Below are 14,658 nucleotides of genomic sequence, written 5' to 3' on the forward strand. Positions count from 1 at the left end.
ATCTTCCATATGTCAGTGGTTGTTTCATTCCTCTGCATTCCCCTTTCATTTTGAAAGCCAAGTTTGTGAACAAATTCAGTCAGGCTTTATAGTAATTTATACATACCTTTTAGATGAGAACTTGTTGCTGTTGACTTCTGTTTTTTCTTTCTCCTTTTCTGACCCAATCCATCCATCTCACTGAGGTCCAGAAGGTGGCAGGAGTGGCACTGCTGTCAACGCACAGGCAGAAAACAAATTACAACCCACCCAACAGCTTCAGCACCACATAGCCTTTCCTCTCTGCTCCATGAATGACGATAGCCGTTTTACATGTCCCCAACATCAGACAACATATGGTTTTTTCAAAGACGAACGACATGGTGTCATCTCTGTGCTGGGCACATCTGCTCACTCTTACTCTGGTTTTAGTGTTCTTTCCACTCCGCATTTATATGGAAAGTGTTGTGTGCCTTTGTTCTGTTCTGTGGGGGGTTTCTGTCCCTTTGTTTGAAAGAGACATCAAACGGGACCAGAGGGGCACATGATGGCTTGAACATGATCGAGATGGTTATTTTTTGTTTTCTTACATTGTCACTAGTCACTGTTTTCTCTTGATGGAAAACTTCATAATGAGACAGAAAAAGAAAACTGGCACAGACGTCCTTGATTTTTTCGGACAGATGTTGACAAATGTCTGTTTGTTACTTCAAATGATGTTAAAGTCTTAGTTTAGTATTGACCGTTGGACCATCAAAAAAAAAGCACAACCCACGTATGTTCTTAGAATATTGTGGTCTATTTTTGCACATTTTATTTCTCCTTTCTGGTCTTGGTGCTCCAGAAGTCAGCTGGAGCAGATGCAGAGTTCAGTGCCTTGCTAAGCGGCACTTTAACTGTGGTTTTTAAGTGAGTGGAACATGTTACTTGTTTTCCACTTTTTTTCAACAGAAATATTTACAAATAGGTGTTATGTTCAGTAATGATGTCTTTTTACCTTTGCCTGACCATTTACCTCAAGGTAGAGGTTCTTGCAGTATCTATACCACGTGGAGAAGCATTTTATGGTCTGCATTTTCTGCTCTTTCATGACTGTACCAAATTGTTTCTTCTAAAGTGTGGTTTTCTGGCTCATAAACTGCCAAAATTTCCCAAGGCAAAATGAGCAGACGTCTGTAATTGCCCAGGTGGTCGGGTGTGTGTATGTGTTTGTAAGATTGGAAAAGAAAAAAGAGGAGATGGTAAAGGAAGGAGGAGGAGGCGGAGGAGGAAAGCCTATTAGGCAGTGGGAGAAAAGTAAGTCCTGCGTGGGTGTTTTAGCGTGCTAACATTTTATGCTAACGTTTTAGTCAAAGGCTCAATTATTCATTCAGGCCTGTGACGAGCTCAGCTTTCAATTCTGAACATCAATGCAGCTTAATATTTGGGCAATTAATCACCTTTTTTCTCTTTGCAATATCACAGAGAGCAGCTCTGTTAGAATATCCTTGTGGTTCACACAGAGAGAGCTGGCTTATCTTCAACTTCAGGGGGCTTGTTCAATCAACAATGGCAATGTTAGAGAAGAGAACAACTCTAGTACTGCCTGAATTGTAGGTATTTCACAATGTAAGTCAGTATATCAGTTTAAGGGAACAAGGACAAACAGTGTTATTTATTAATGCAAAGCATCCAGAACCAACCTGCAGTTTCTATCCACCCTGCACCATCTAAAAGCAATAGCTGATGAGAAAACAATCTCACCACAACACACAGTAGCTGTTCTGGTGCTTTCGAACATATCACATGATCTTCCTTAGCAGGTGGAGTTTGGCCAGTTGTCATGGAATACTTAATGTTGAAATTTATATTAATCTGAACACTTATATGACTTCTCATCACATGTTGCCTTGAGATTACATTTTGACCTTGAAACAGTAGGTTACAAAACAATATCTCCACAAGATCTATTTAGTAGCTCTTCTGGAGCAGTGTCAGCAAAATTTGTTTTTGGGCAAACTCTGTCTACTGAAGAAGATTGTGTGATACAATGGAAACCTCTAGAATAGCTTCTGTACAAAAGTGACCTGGCGGTGAAGTTGTTTTGTCATGTGCGGTTTCCATTGTCAAGAATCTAAACTTTCAATCTAAAATGTAATAGCTGCTTCAGTTATGACATTTGCATCACATTTAGGCTGCAGTTTTATCAGCATCTTCTGTTATATACTGTATGTTTTTTCTTTCTTTTTGACTTTTTACATTTTAAACCCGCACAGATACTGATTATGAGTTGGATTTCATTCATTAACTTTGTAACTATCATATTGTACAGGCTTATTTACTGCTATTATATTAAATTGCTTTGAAAGATGCAGCCATGTAAATAAATCCAATTTTCATTTCAGACGTGTTGACCAGTCATAGGAGGATGCAATTATTCATGCCTTAGCCACTATTAAGATATTATTTTAAGCTCAAATAAACACCAACAATGCTTGTAGGATAGCTCCTTGGAAGGCCTTAGCTTGGCTACTCTTTCTTAAGAGCTTTTACATACCCTCAATTGAGACTTTTGATCACAGAAATAAGAAGGAGGAAGACTGAATGCAGCCCAATACTTGTGTGAGGTTTCTAATTGCCAGTGAATAGCTCCCACCAACCTGTTTCTTAGGTCAGCACTAGAGTATTGTCATTTTTCATTCATGACTTCAAACAGACCAGTTGTAAAAATTGGTAAGAAGCATAGCCACAGAGACGGTGGTAACCAGAGATGTTTTCTTAGTAATTCCCTCTTGGATTTGGCTATAACCACGCCTGCAGTGCATGGGAAAGGCAGTTCACAGCAACAGTGAGAAAGGCAAAAGGAGAGTGAGAGAGACAGAGATAATAAAGAGAGCAGGAAGAAAAAAGCATGAAAGACATGAAAGAGTAGAGAAAGCGAACGAGAGCAAGCGATAATTACAGTGCCTTGCGAAAGTATTGGGCCCCCTTGAACTTTTCGACCTTTTGCCACATTTCAGACTTCAAACATAAAGATATAAAACTTTATATTTTTGTGAAGAATCAACAACAAGTGGGACACAATTATGAAGTGGAACGAAATTTATTGGATATTTTAAACCTTTTTAACAAATAAAAAACTGAAAAATTGGGCGTGCAAAATTATTCAGCCCCTTTACTTTCAGTGCAGCAAACTCTCTCCAGAAGTTCAGTGAGGATCTCTGAATGATCCAATGTTGACCTAAATGACTAATGATGATAAATAGAATCCACCTGTGTGAAATCAAGTCTCCGTATAAATGCACCTGCTCTGTGATAGTCTCAGAGGTCCGTTTAAAGCGCAGAGAGCATCATGAAGAACAAGGAACACACCAGGCAGGTCCGAGATACTGTTGTGGAGAAGTTTAAAGCCGGATTTGGATACAAAAAGATTTCCCAAGCAGCACTGTGCAAGCGATAATATTGAAATGGAAGGAGTATCAGACCACTGCAAATCTACGAAGACCCGGCCGTCCCTCTAAACTTTCAGCTCATACAAGGAGAAGACTGATCAGAGATGCAGCCAAGAGGCCCATGATCACTCTGGATGAACTGCAGAGATCTACAGCTGAGGTGGGAGACTCTGTCCATAGGACAACAATCAGTCGTATACTGCACAAATCTGGCCTTTATGGAAGAGTGGCAAGAAGAAAGCCATTTCTTAAAGATATCCATAAGATATCTCGTTTCAAGTTTGCCACAAGCCACCTGGGAGACACACCAAACATGTGGAAGAAGGTGCTCTGGTCAGATGAAACCAAAATCGAACTTTTTGGCAACAATGCAAAACGTTGTTTGGCGTAAAGCAACACAGCTCATCACCCTGAACACACCATCCCCACTGTCAAACATGGTGGTGGCAGCATCATGGTTTGGGCCTGCTTTTCTTCAGCAGGGACAGGGAAGATGGTTAAAATTGATGGGAAGATGGATGGAGCCAAATACAGGACCATTCTGGAAGAAAACCTGATGGAGTCTGCAAAAGACCTGAGACTGGGACGGAGATTTGTCTTCCAACAAGACAATGATCCAAAACATAAAGCAAAATCTACACTGGAATGGTTCACAAATAAACATATCCAGGTTTAGAATGGCCAAGTCAAAGTCCAGACCTGAATCCAATCGCGAATCTCTGGAAAGAACTGAAAACTGCTGTTCACAAACGCTCTCCATCCAACCTCACTGAGCTCGAGCTGTTTTGCAAGGAGGAATGGGCAAAAATTTCAGTCTCTCGATGTGCAAAACTGATAGAGACGTACCCCAAGCGACTTACAGCTGTAATTGCAGCAAAAGGTGGCGCTACAAAGTATTAACTTAAGGGGGCTGAATAATTTTGCACGCCCAATTTTTCAGTTTTTTATTTGTTAAAAAGGTTTGAAATATCCAATAAATTTTGTTCCACTTCATAATTGTGTCCCACTTGTTGTTGATTCTTCACAAAAAATTACAGTTTTACATCTTTATGTTTGAAGCCTGAAATGTGGCAAAAGGTCGAAAAGTTCAAGGGGGCCGAATACTTTCGCAAGGCACTGTATGTAGTCATTGAGAGACATGGAGTGACTGGGTGCTAAGTAATAGAGAAATGGTTTAATTCCCATGAAGTTCTGCTTTCAGTTTCAGCATGACCTCAATGAAGAAGATTCACACATCACTGCAAAACAAATCAAAATTCAAAAACAGATAACCTGATCCTACATTAATACAAAATCCCAATATTCCAGTGTTTGGACACTATAACCACTTTTGGTTATTTTTATATTGTTCTTATTTTGACTGCATTAGAGAATCACTCCGCATATGTGTGAGTAAATGGTGCTCAGTTGTTGGCAAAGAAGTTTATGGTATCAGCAAACAAAAGAAATGTGAGTTTAGGTATACATATAGTATAGTGCACAAGTAAGAATGGTGCAAAAACATTAAACAGCTTCATGGATCCACCTTTAAACCTGCGTCTATTGTTTTTTTATACCAAAGCATCTGAGCTATAATACCACAAGATGTGTCAAAACAATCAAATGCTAATTTTTTAGTTGTGTTTAGATGAGGAATTTTTAAACTGTATAATCTTTGCTCAGAACCAATTGAAAATATTGTATGGTTGCAAAGTATAAGCGGGTATAGATCATGGGTGGATGGATGATTGCGGTCATACATATAACTCATACCATAACACTTACATTTAAAATTTACTTTGAAACAGTTTGTGATACACAACATACCCTTTTGAAACTATAGCTGTAACACTGAAGACTTTTATTCCATCTAAGAATACCATAATTTGACCTGAGACTAAATAAAATCAGCCGTCTTGTGGACAAACAGGTTTGATCCAGTTTTAGTCCAGCTAGAGCTTGGGTATTTCTTCTAGGACTAATTAGAGGCTTACTGGTAATACTTATTGACTATCATGAAGACATGAAATGCGTGTGTTTTTTATGCTATGCTTTTACCAATTAATAATATCCACTTCCAGCTGCCAAGAGTAGTTTTTTTCTTCCCCCATTAGGGAAAACCACTGTGAATTGAATGTGAACCAAAAAGCCTTCAAATAATTCAGCTCCTGACTTTTCCACTTCATGTGTCAACTGTCATGAAAACTGAGAGAAAAGAATAACACACATAACTAGGAGCACTGTGCAGAGGGGGAAATATGTATATATATATATATATATATATATATATATAACACCTCCTTACCTGACATTAATCTTCAGTGACTCTTTGTGCTAATAGCTATCAAACTATTGCACTAACATGTTCAGGTGCCAATTAAGTGCGGATGTGGAGAACACGTGGGTAGACTAATAAAAGGTTTCCATGCACGTAAATGACCCACTTTGAGAAACAGAGTGTAGTTTACCATTGATTAAATGGCTATATTGGGAGGACAGAAGGACAGAGTCAGTGGAGTGAAAAAAAAACTGAACCTAACCTACCAGCTGTACCAGATAGATGGTTTCACGTAGTTCAGAAATTATGAATAAAGGATAAATTGTATCATAAAAATAACTTGTGATTAAATGAACTCCTCTTTACAGTGCATCAATTTATGTCACCCGGCTGGCAGTTTTTTATCAAACTAAACCAAAACCACAAGGACCTTAAGCATTGAGAGGATTAACAATGTACACATTGTGGATATTTAAATTTTTGTTTTACTCAATATGTTATATTGGTCTACTTTTCAAACACCTAAATAATAAATAAATAAACGTAAGCATTTCTATAAGTTGTTTCCTGGCAGTGTGGAGAATTATTTGAAATAAGATTTAGACATTCCTGTTGGGGAATAAAATGTACAGAAAGTCTACTCTATTTTTCTGAACTCATTACTACACATAAAACACAATCCCAGGTTTCTGTTTAAGACTGTGGATCAGCTGGTAAACCCAACCCCTCCTTGTGCCTCAGCTGGAAGTAATGATGACTGTGAATTGTTTTTATCTTATTTTACCAATAAGGTGGTGTCAATCACCTCTATTACCCCCGCAGCCTCTTACTCAGAGGTCCCTCCCAGCAACAAGAGAGTTTTAACCAGTTTTACAGTTTTTAAACAGTATCACAAATGATGTCCAACTGCTTATCCTGCGTACAGGGTCATGGAGGGCTGGAGCCAATCCCAGCTGACATCGGGCATACACCCTGGACAGGTCACCAGTCCATCACAGGGCCACACAACCACTCACACTCACACCTAAGGACAATTTAGGGTCACCAATCAATCTTTGGAGGGTGGGAGGAAGCCAGAGCACCCGGAGAGAACCCACGCGGACACGGAACATGCAAACTCCACACAGAAAGGCCGGGCAACCGGGGTTTGAACCCACAAGCTTCATGCTGTGAGGTGACGGTGATAACCACGGCACCAACGCGCTGCCCCCCACTTGATGTAATACCTACAATGTTTTTACTAATAGTAATGGATTCTGTTGGGCCCCATTTGATCTCAGCTCCTATCTACTGGTTGTGTCCCTGATTATTTTAAAACGGCTTGCGTGAACCCACTTTTAAAGAAACCTGGTTTAGATCCCTCCCTCCCACAAAATTTTAGACCAATTTCAAAACTGCCTTTTATTGCAAAGATTTTAGAAAGAATTGTGTCCATTGATCACAACATCATGTTAGACAGGCTGAGGCACTGGGTGGGGATCTCTGGTACTGCCCTAGAATGGTTTTCATCCTACCTGTCAAATAGGAAGTTTTGCTTGTCTGTAAACAACTATGTCTCTTCGATCTGTCCAGTTAAATATGGTGTGCCTCAGGGGTCGGTCTTAGGACCCATTTTGTTTTCCTTGTATCTGCTTCCCCTTGGACATATTATCCATAAACATGGTATTATTTTCATATTTATGCTGATGACACACAAATGTACTTGCCCGTCAGATCCACAGACCCTGGAATGCTGAGTTCACTTAACAACTGCCTTTGTGAAGTTAAAAATGGATGTCAAATAATTTCCTCCAGCTGAACTCAGACAAAACAGAAATCCTGGTCATCGGGTCCCAACAGATGGTAAAACAAATACTGCCATCTACTAGTCCCATACACACCAGCACGTACCTTGAGATCCTCGGGCAGAGGTCTGTTGTCTGTTCCAGAGTCTCGACTGAAACTAAAGGGGACAGAGCGTTTGCAGTCAGGGCCCCGAGGCTCTGGAACAGCCTGCCCGAGGAAATCAGTTCGGCTGAGTCAGTGAACTCTTTTAAGTCCCTTCTTAAAACATACGTTTATAGGAGAGCCTTTCCCAATTTTATTTGCCCTTACCAAAATAAAGTATACTTCAAGTTTATTTTACTAAGTAAACTTAAGTAACGTTCAAGTATATTTCCCAAGTATACTTTACATACTAAGTATACTTAGATCATAGTACTAGTAGCATACTTGTAAGTGTACTAATTTATTACTTCTTGGGACTAAATTGGCCCACTTTTTAGTATATAAAAGTATACTTTTAAGTATACTTAAAGTGTAAGAGTGGTAAACTTTGAGTTCACAACTAGTTTACATCCAAGTTTTATTTTGTACTGCAGTTGTACTACAAGTGAACTTATAGATATACTGCTAGTTTACTAGTTATATACTTCTAGCCTGGATTTGTAGTTTATGAAAGTACAGTTTTAAGTATACTACTCAGTAAACTACTAGTTTAATAGTTTTTATACTATAAGTGTACTTGTAAGTTTTCTTTCAGTGAACTTAACATCATACTTATAGTTTACTATTGATATATTATTTTTGCGCTGTGTACTACTAGGTTACTACTTACATATTAGTATTATACTTGAAATATACCTTTTACTGTACTTTATGTACACTTGATGTTAACTCACTCTACCAGTGGACTACACATATAAATATTCACAAGACAACTCAGGAGTCAAAATAGTCATTTACTTTATAAATCAAAGTTTTCAAACAAATATTGTTTTGGATGTCCAGTTCAAACAAAGGACAACACAGTACGAACACATAGCTAGCTACCCACAAACAGGTTGTACTTCTTTAGTTTCTGCATTTAAAATATACTACTAAGTTTCCCATTAGCTTATAGTATTTATACTTGAAATAAACCATTAACTGTACTTTGGGCATGCAGACTTGATGTTAACTTGCATGTACACAACCAGCGAACTATACATGAACACAAGGTAAAACTCGGGAATGAAAATAGTTTTTTTCTCTACAAATCAAAGTTTTAAACAAATATTGTTTTGGATGTCCAGTTCAACAAACAGTATAAACACATATGTAGGGTCACTAGCTCCTAGGTTGTACTCCTCTAGTTTCTGCCCTGTTAAATGGCAGAGGAACCACAAAACTAAATGTTCTTTTCATACGGTCTTCTTTGCAGTAGCTTGGTTGGTGTAGCTTTCGTTGTTGCATTTTTTTCTTATGATGCGTCTCACATCATGGATGCTGATGTTAGGAAATTTCGACAGAGCATGGCCTGTGAGTTAAAACACAAATACAAATCAAAACATTACTTTATAACTGATTTCTCTATCACCAAATTTACCATCCAGAATTAACACAATAAACAGTCAAAGGAGCATGTAGGGATATGCAATTCAACTTGAGTTTTTTGTTGTTTTTTTTCAGATAAGTTTCTGAATATTAATGCAATCTGCAAAATACTATATTGACATGTAACTGAAAATGTCCTTTAAACGCCTACCTTTACATAGATTAGGGTAAGCGTTTTTAGGGCATCATCAAAGTGGGCTTTTTGTGTGCATTGTTTGCAAAATAACAGACTGATCACTTAGATTGTAACTGGTCTAACATTGTTTTTACACAACAAAGTTATGAAAATACAATCATACACATTCCCCGGGAAATCCATGTATTCATCAACACTGCAGTTTGCATATTAACCAAGTTATTATTCCCTGACAAGACAGGAAATCTGGGAGGTGTTTTATTTCCCAATAAAAACATGAATTAGAGTGCAAATGCTACTGTGCCACGCAAGGTAGAACCTTGCCACACGGCTGTGTAGTGTCTGCATTGACATTAACCTTTCCAGTGGGAAAAGTGGGAATACCTCCTTGGTTTATGTGATTTTCCAGGCAATGTGTATAGTCACTGCCAAGTCGTTATAGATGTACCGACAAATTTATAATCAACATATTTACACATGGACTGTGACATATCTATGTATGAGATTTAGTTACCATATCATCAGACACCACTTCAGGAGAAACGCATGCAGAAGCTGGTGAGTCTACAGATGCTGTTGGTGTTGACCAGTTGGATGCAGAAGTTGAGGTCTGGTGTGTGACTTTTTCAATTACTTCTTTCAACTTTGTTACTACTACCGGAAGCTCTGTTAAAAGAATGAAGATATAAATGATTATAAGACCAAGGTGCAAAAGCTTAGATTGTCTGCAGGTTTCAGCAAGATTAATATAAGACATTTTAAGAGTTTTTATGCCATCTGATTATATTTAATAAAAAAAAAATAGGAACAATTTTTGACAATTTTGTGCTTTTTTCGAAGGCTTTCATTAGTATTTAATGAACCAAGGAAACCTTCCAATTTATATGACTTGGTGGATAAAGGGGGAATGTTGTCAGCGTTCACCCATTAGGCAACATGAAGGTGTTGGTCCAAATTGACTGGCAATCTTTAATGTCAATGTCTTTAAGTTAAGTGTACGAAACTGCCATTTTCAGGCTTTGACTTTCAGTGATGCAAAGATTTTTTTATTTTTCTATCTGGCCGGTATTCTTTGGTTGCTTTGAAATCAACAAACACGTACCCATTTAAATCCATTACATTAGGATGATGGTTGCCAAGTAATCAGGAGGAAATAGAAAGAAATATATTTTATTATTTCATTGCGGGTATATTGTTCCTTTAAAAATTTCATGTTGCTTTATTTTCTCTGCATTTTTTTCTTGTCTAAGGGCAAATTATTTGTTTCTTTAAAATCATAAAATTACCTCTCATGGCATCTAGTATGTCTTCAACATTGCCTTCTTTCAGCCTCTTGTTCTCTCTTTTAAGTTCCTTTATTTGCAGCTGTGCCTTACTCCAGTTCCTGGGCAGTAGGTCCTCATCTGATGACTCCTTTTCAGAAGTTGACTACACCAACACACAAAGACAAAAAAACTCTACAGTGTCAGACACAAGATTAAATAGTCTCCAGCCTCTTTACCAGCAAAGTCACATACAAGCTAGTACTTCAATGAATCACTTAAATAATTTACCTCTAAAGATGCTCGCTTAGCCACCAGCTCCTTCTTCAGGTCTTCAATCATTTGGTCTGCTGTCTCTTTTGAGGTACAGGTTGCCCTTTTGCTCTTTTGCTGTCAAAATGACAATTGAAAGTTTTTAATTCATAGTTTTCAGTCACGTGACATTTGCGGTACCTGGAGGGCAAAACAACAGACCAACACAACGGCTCACGCCGCAACTCCCCCTTAGAGACTCCGCAAAAGCAGTTACATTTATTTGGATCATCTCTTAACTCAACTCAAAAAGAAAGCTACGAACACAAACGCAAGTATTGGGCACTTCCAATCCATGTTCCAGCATCCGCTGCCATATTTCTATCGTTAAAAAGCGCCAGGTCCCTGCTGCCGCTCGACTGCGGTAATGTTTTCGTTTACATTGTGGGGAATCCCTCACCTAACACAGCTCGGGCTTGTGTTTTCCTCGATTTGTGCATCAGAAAGTACAACAACCATCCAACATTTTGGCAACGCAAAAGTGAAAAACTCATACTAACAGTGCATCACTTGCTTCCTGGTTGGCAGGCAGTGACAAATAACGTCAGTTTTGCTCTCCAAGGGAGCGTTTTTCATGGAATGTGACATCACTTGAAAACTATGAATAGCATGTATGTGCAATAACAGTGATTCTAAAAACAAACAAAGAGAGATTTGAGGCTAATATTGGCTAATTATTGTTTAAATTCTGAGGGTTTAAAGGTTGTGATGATGTACCCCCCCACCAATAAATATCAGTTAAACAAGAATCACAAATGTTTATTTATCAGAAATGGTGAAATACTTCTAGTATTAAATCAAACATTACCACATTTACAAACTTTCATAACTATCATAAAGCATCTACCATAAAGAAATCATAAAAGTGAAAAAAACAAATGGCATTACTTGTAATTAGTGACATAAAAATGGCAAACTAAGATGCTAAACCTTGATTACATTTAAATATGCCTTTGCTTTTCAGTTTAAGTTTTCTTCACATCAATATTGAGTAAGGAAACTAACTTAACTTACCTGTTTTGTTGGCCATTCGTCCTCCTCTTCCACATCCTCCATCCACCTACTGTTTGGCTTTGTCTTCCTCTTGAGTGTTTGGTTCCAGATGTCTTCACCCTTTATGAATTCCTCCCTCTTCTTGCAAAGGTCACTGTAGTTGTCTATGAAAAGAGTTTGTGTAAATTACACTGAGCAAATTAAAATCCCGACTGGGTCTTTGGGCTACGTCTTTAAGCTCTCCCTAACAGACAGCTTGTTGGCAATATTAAATTAACATTGTCCACAATTTTAAATTATTAGTATCCAAAAACACAAAACAAACCCAGTTATGCTAATCCTTGAAGTTAACCATTAACATTAAGCTAGGTGACAGATTAAGTGCTAGCAAATTTACCCCCGAGCATTAACACCTTAGCAGGAAAAAAGGCCGGACCATCTTTCTTTTTTCTGCCTTTGTTCCACTTAACATTTATCCATCCATCTTCATCCTCCAGTTTGGGGCACTCTGTGACCATTTTTTAAGATTTTTGCTGGTCTTCAACACTCATCCAATCAATTTTTCCAACTTCCACGGTTTTGTCCTTGAAATAATATATCGCAAATGCCATTGTGGAGGATAATTAATATTATCACTGACAATTATGTTTGTTTTTGGCAACCGCGACCGTTAGTTAACATCAAAGATGCTGTACCGTCGGGTGAGATGCGCGCGAACCACAGCTCTTTGACGCAAACGACGCAAACGGTGCAAACGGATCGCACGGCCTGCTATCGCGAGAGGTGCGCGACTGCATCGAAAAGCATGTTGGGATTAAGCGGGAGATTTAGCTTGCTTCTGTAGTTGGCTAACGTTACCTCATTTTTATATGGCTACCTCTCGGTCCAGTTTGACGTTAACAGCAGATGTTTTTAGCCGTGCACAACAAGCGAATTAATGGCAAAACGTCTAGGACCTTACAAAAGATACTTGCGCGGCACAGACGCAGTACCAAGGAGAACTAAGTTCAGATGGAATGCAAAGGTAAGTTACTTTGGACCACTTTTATTTCTGTTCAAAGTCAGATTACACAGGACAGTTGTAATTTACTGCTGGTCTTGCGCTAATCTATCAAGATGAGGCTTCATTTTAAATGTATGGATAATGAAGTGTCTACAAACAGTAACGTTACAAATAGCTATATGACTAAAACGTCTCTTTGTCTCTCAAATGCAGAGAAGCCAAGAAGATGGCAGTTCAAGTTCAAATAGTGAGGATGGTGATGACAGTTACATTTTTTTAATATTATAATGATATGAAAGAAGGGAAAGCAAATAATTCTTAGTATTTGTGTAGCTATAACCAGCTAATGTTTGGTATTTTTACTTTGTAAATGACTAAAACTATTAATTTATTATCTAAGTTAGAATTAAATTTCCTGCTAATCAAAATTGGATTTTTTTCAGACCTAGCTACCTCATTAAATAAATATAGACATATTTATAAGCATTCCACTTTTGTCCTCAAGTTGTCAAATAGATGTTTACCATTATTCTCATATCACAGTTTCCTGCACATAAACAGTAATATCTAATATCTATTAATTGTGGTACAAGACAAGCCTGTCATTTCTTGAAATGTTCCTTGGCATTTTACCCTTCATGTTTTTTCCTTTGTTAACCTTTAGAACAACAATAAAGGAGATGGAGTAAACACAGAAGATGACATGAGGAATGCATCCAACAGTGAAGATGAAGAGGATGAAGTAGACAATGAAGACTTTTCCACAACTGGGCTGTTGGGTACTGATATTCAAGAGGTAAATACATAATTACACAGTTTTAGCCCCACTGGTTATTATGTGTTCTTTCCAACCTATTGCTCCAAGGCGACAATGCTGGGCCGACTGCAAATTGGTGAGCACATTCATGCTTCTCAGAGGATGTACCCTGTCAACTATGTTGACATTATTACTTTTTGTCCAGTGCCACCCTAACTCCATTCTCCCACTCCTGGCATTCTCCTAATATGCACCAAGCCAGTGGCAGCAGAGGACCTGCACAAATTCAATGAGATTATTTTATTCATCAAATAATTTTTTTCTCTTTCCCTTGTTAACTTTCAGAACAGTGAGGATGACCAAATAAACACAGAAGATGACTTGAATTTTGCTTCCAACAGTGAAAACAAAGATTATGAAGTGGACAATGAAAACTCCTCCACAAGTAGCCTGTTGGATACTGACATTGAAGAGGTAAATACACAAATGTGCATTGCACAGTTTTTATCTTAACTAAATAAATGCCTACCCTTTAAATTAAGTCTTTCAAGTCATCTTTTTATGTTGTTAACCTGCAGAACGAGCATGACCTATCAGATTCCAAAGCAAACATGCTTGATGCTGCAAGGAGTGAAGATGAAAACGATGTGGACAGTGAAGATTTGATTAAGGGCAACACTAGTGGAGAAAACACATCTGAATTTTCTGAGGTATGTAGTAAGTGGTTCAATGACATGGTGTTAGTAGTTAGTGTAATAGCTTATGTAAAAAAAGTCCGGTTCATGAAATGAGTGCATTAATAGTCAATGTCAATAGCTATGGGCTAGCTATTTCCCATGGATAGATAGAAAGCTATTTGCTGTGTCTAAATCACCTGGGGAAATTGCAGTGCGTTGCCTAGAAATCATGTTTTAGGATTTTGTTACATTATTTGACACCTTATTTTATAGTTGTGTGAGGTAGAGTTGAGGAACCAGGAAGTAGTGCAAGGCTCTCTATTCTATTTTAAATATAACACTGTGTGTAAATGTGGAATTCAGTAGGGCTGGTTCCAAATACTTGACCGTTCGACATTCGATTTTCAATTTTGAGATTTGATTGTTGAGTTTTTTTCCACGCGCCTGATCTCCACTGACAGCAGTGAATGTAACACTCCAGTTCACATCAAAGGGAA

General features: G+C 38.1%; 1 protein-coding gene across 1 annotated transcript; it reads right to left on the reverse strand.

Annotated features, from left to right (window-relative positions):
- Positions 1–8,899: 8,899 nt before the first annotated feature.
- LOC119901348 lies at positions 8,900–12,242 on the reverse strand. The gene is made up of 6 exons (XM_038716978.1): positions 12,122–12,242; positions 11,746–11,888; positions 10,711–10,809; positions 10,444–10,585; positions 9,672–9,823; positions 8,900–8,944 (listed from the first exon to the last, which is right to left on the reverse strand). The coding sequence occupies exons 1-6, from the start codon at positions 12,240–12,242 to the stop codon at positions 8,900–8,902; spliced, it is 702 nt and encodes a 233-aa protein (XP_038572906.1).
- Positions 12,243–14,658: the final 2,416 nt, after the last annotated feature.

Source organism: Micropterus salmoides, unplaced genomic scaffold, assembly GCF_014851395.1.
Source record: "Micropterus salmoides isolate LMB-PRFRI ecotype aquatic unplaced genomic scaffold, ASM1485139v1 Ms_hic_scaffold_13, whole genome shotgun sequence".
Classification (NCBI taxonomy): domain Eukaryota; kingdom Metazoa; phylum Chordata; class Actinopteri; order Centrarchiformes; family Centrarchidae; genus Micropterus; species Micropterus salmoides.

Excerpts from the sequence above, each read along its gene's own strand:
- LOC119901348 (XM_038716978.1), bottom strand. The coding sequence starts at position 12,242 with ATGGTCACAGAGTGCCCCAAACTGGAGGATGAAGATGGATGGATAAAT. Across the intron at positions 11,889-12,121 it reads TAAGGTGTTAATGCTCGGGG|ACAACTACAGTGACCTTTGC; the intron begins GTAAATTTGCTA and ends CTCTTTTCATAG. Across the intron at positions 10,586-10,710 it reads CTAAGCGAGCATCTTTAGAG|TCAACTTCTGAAAAGGAGTC; the intron begins GTAAATTATTTA and ends GTGTTGGTGTAG.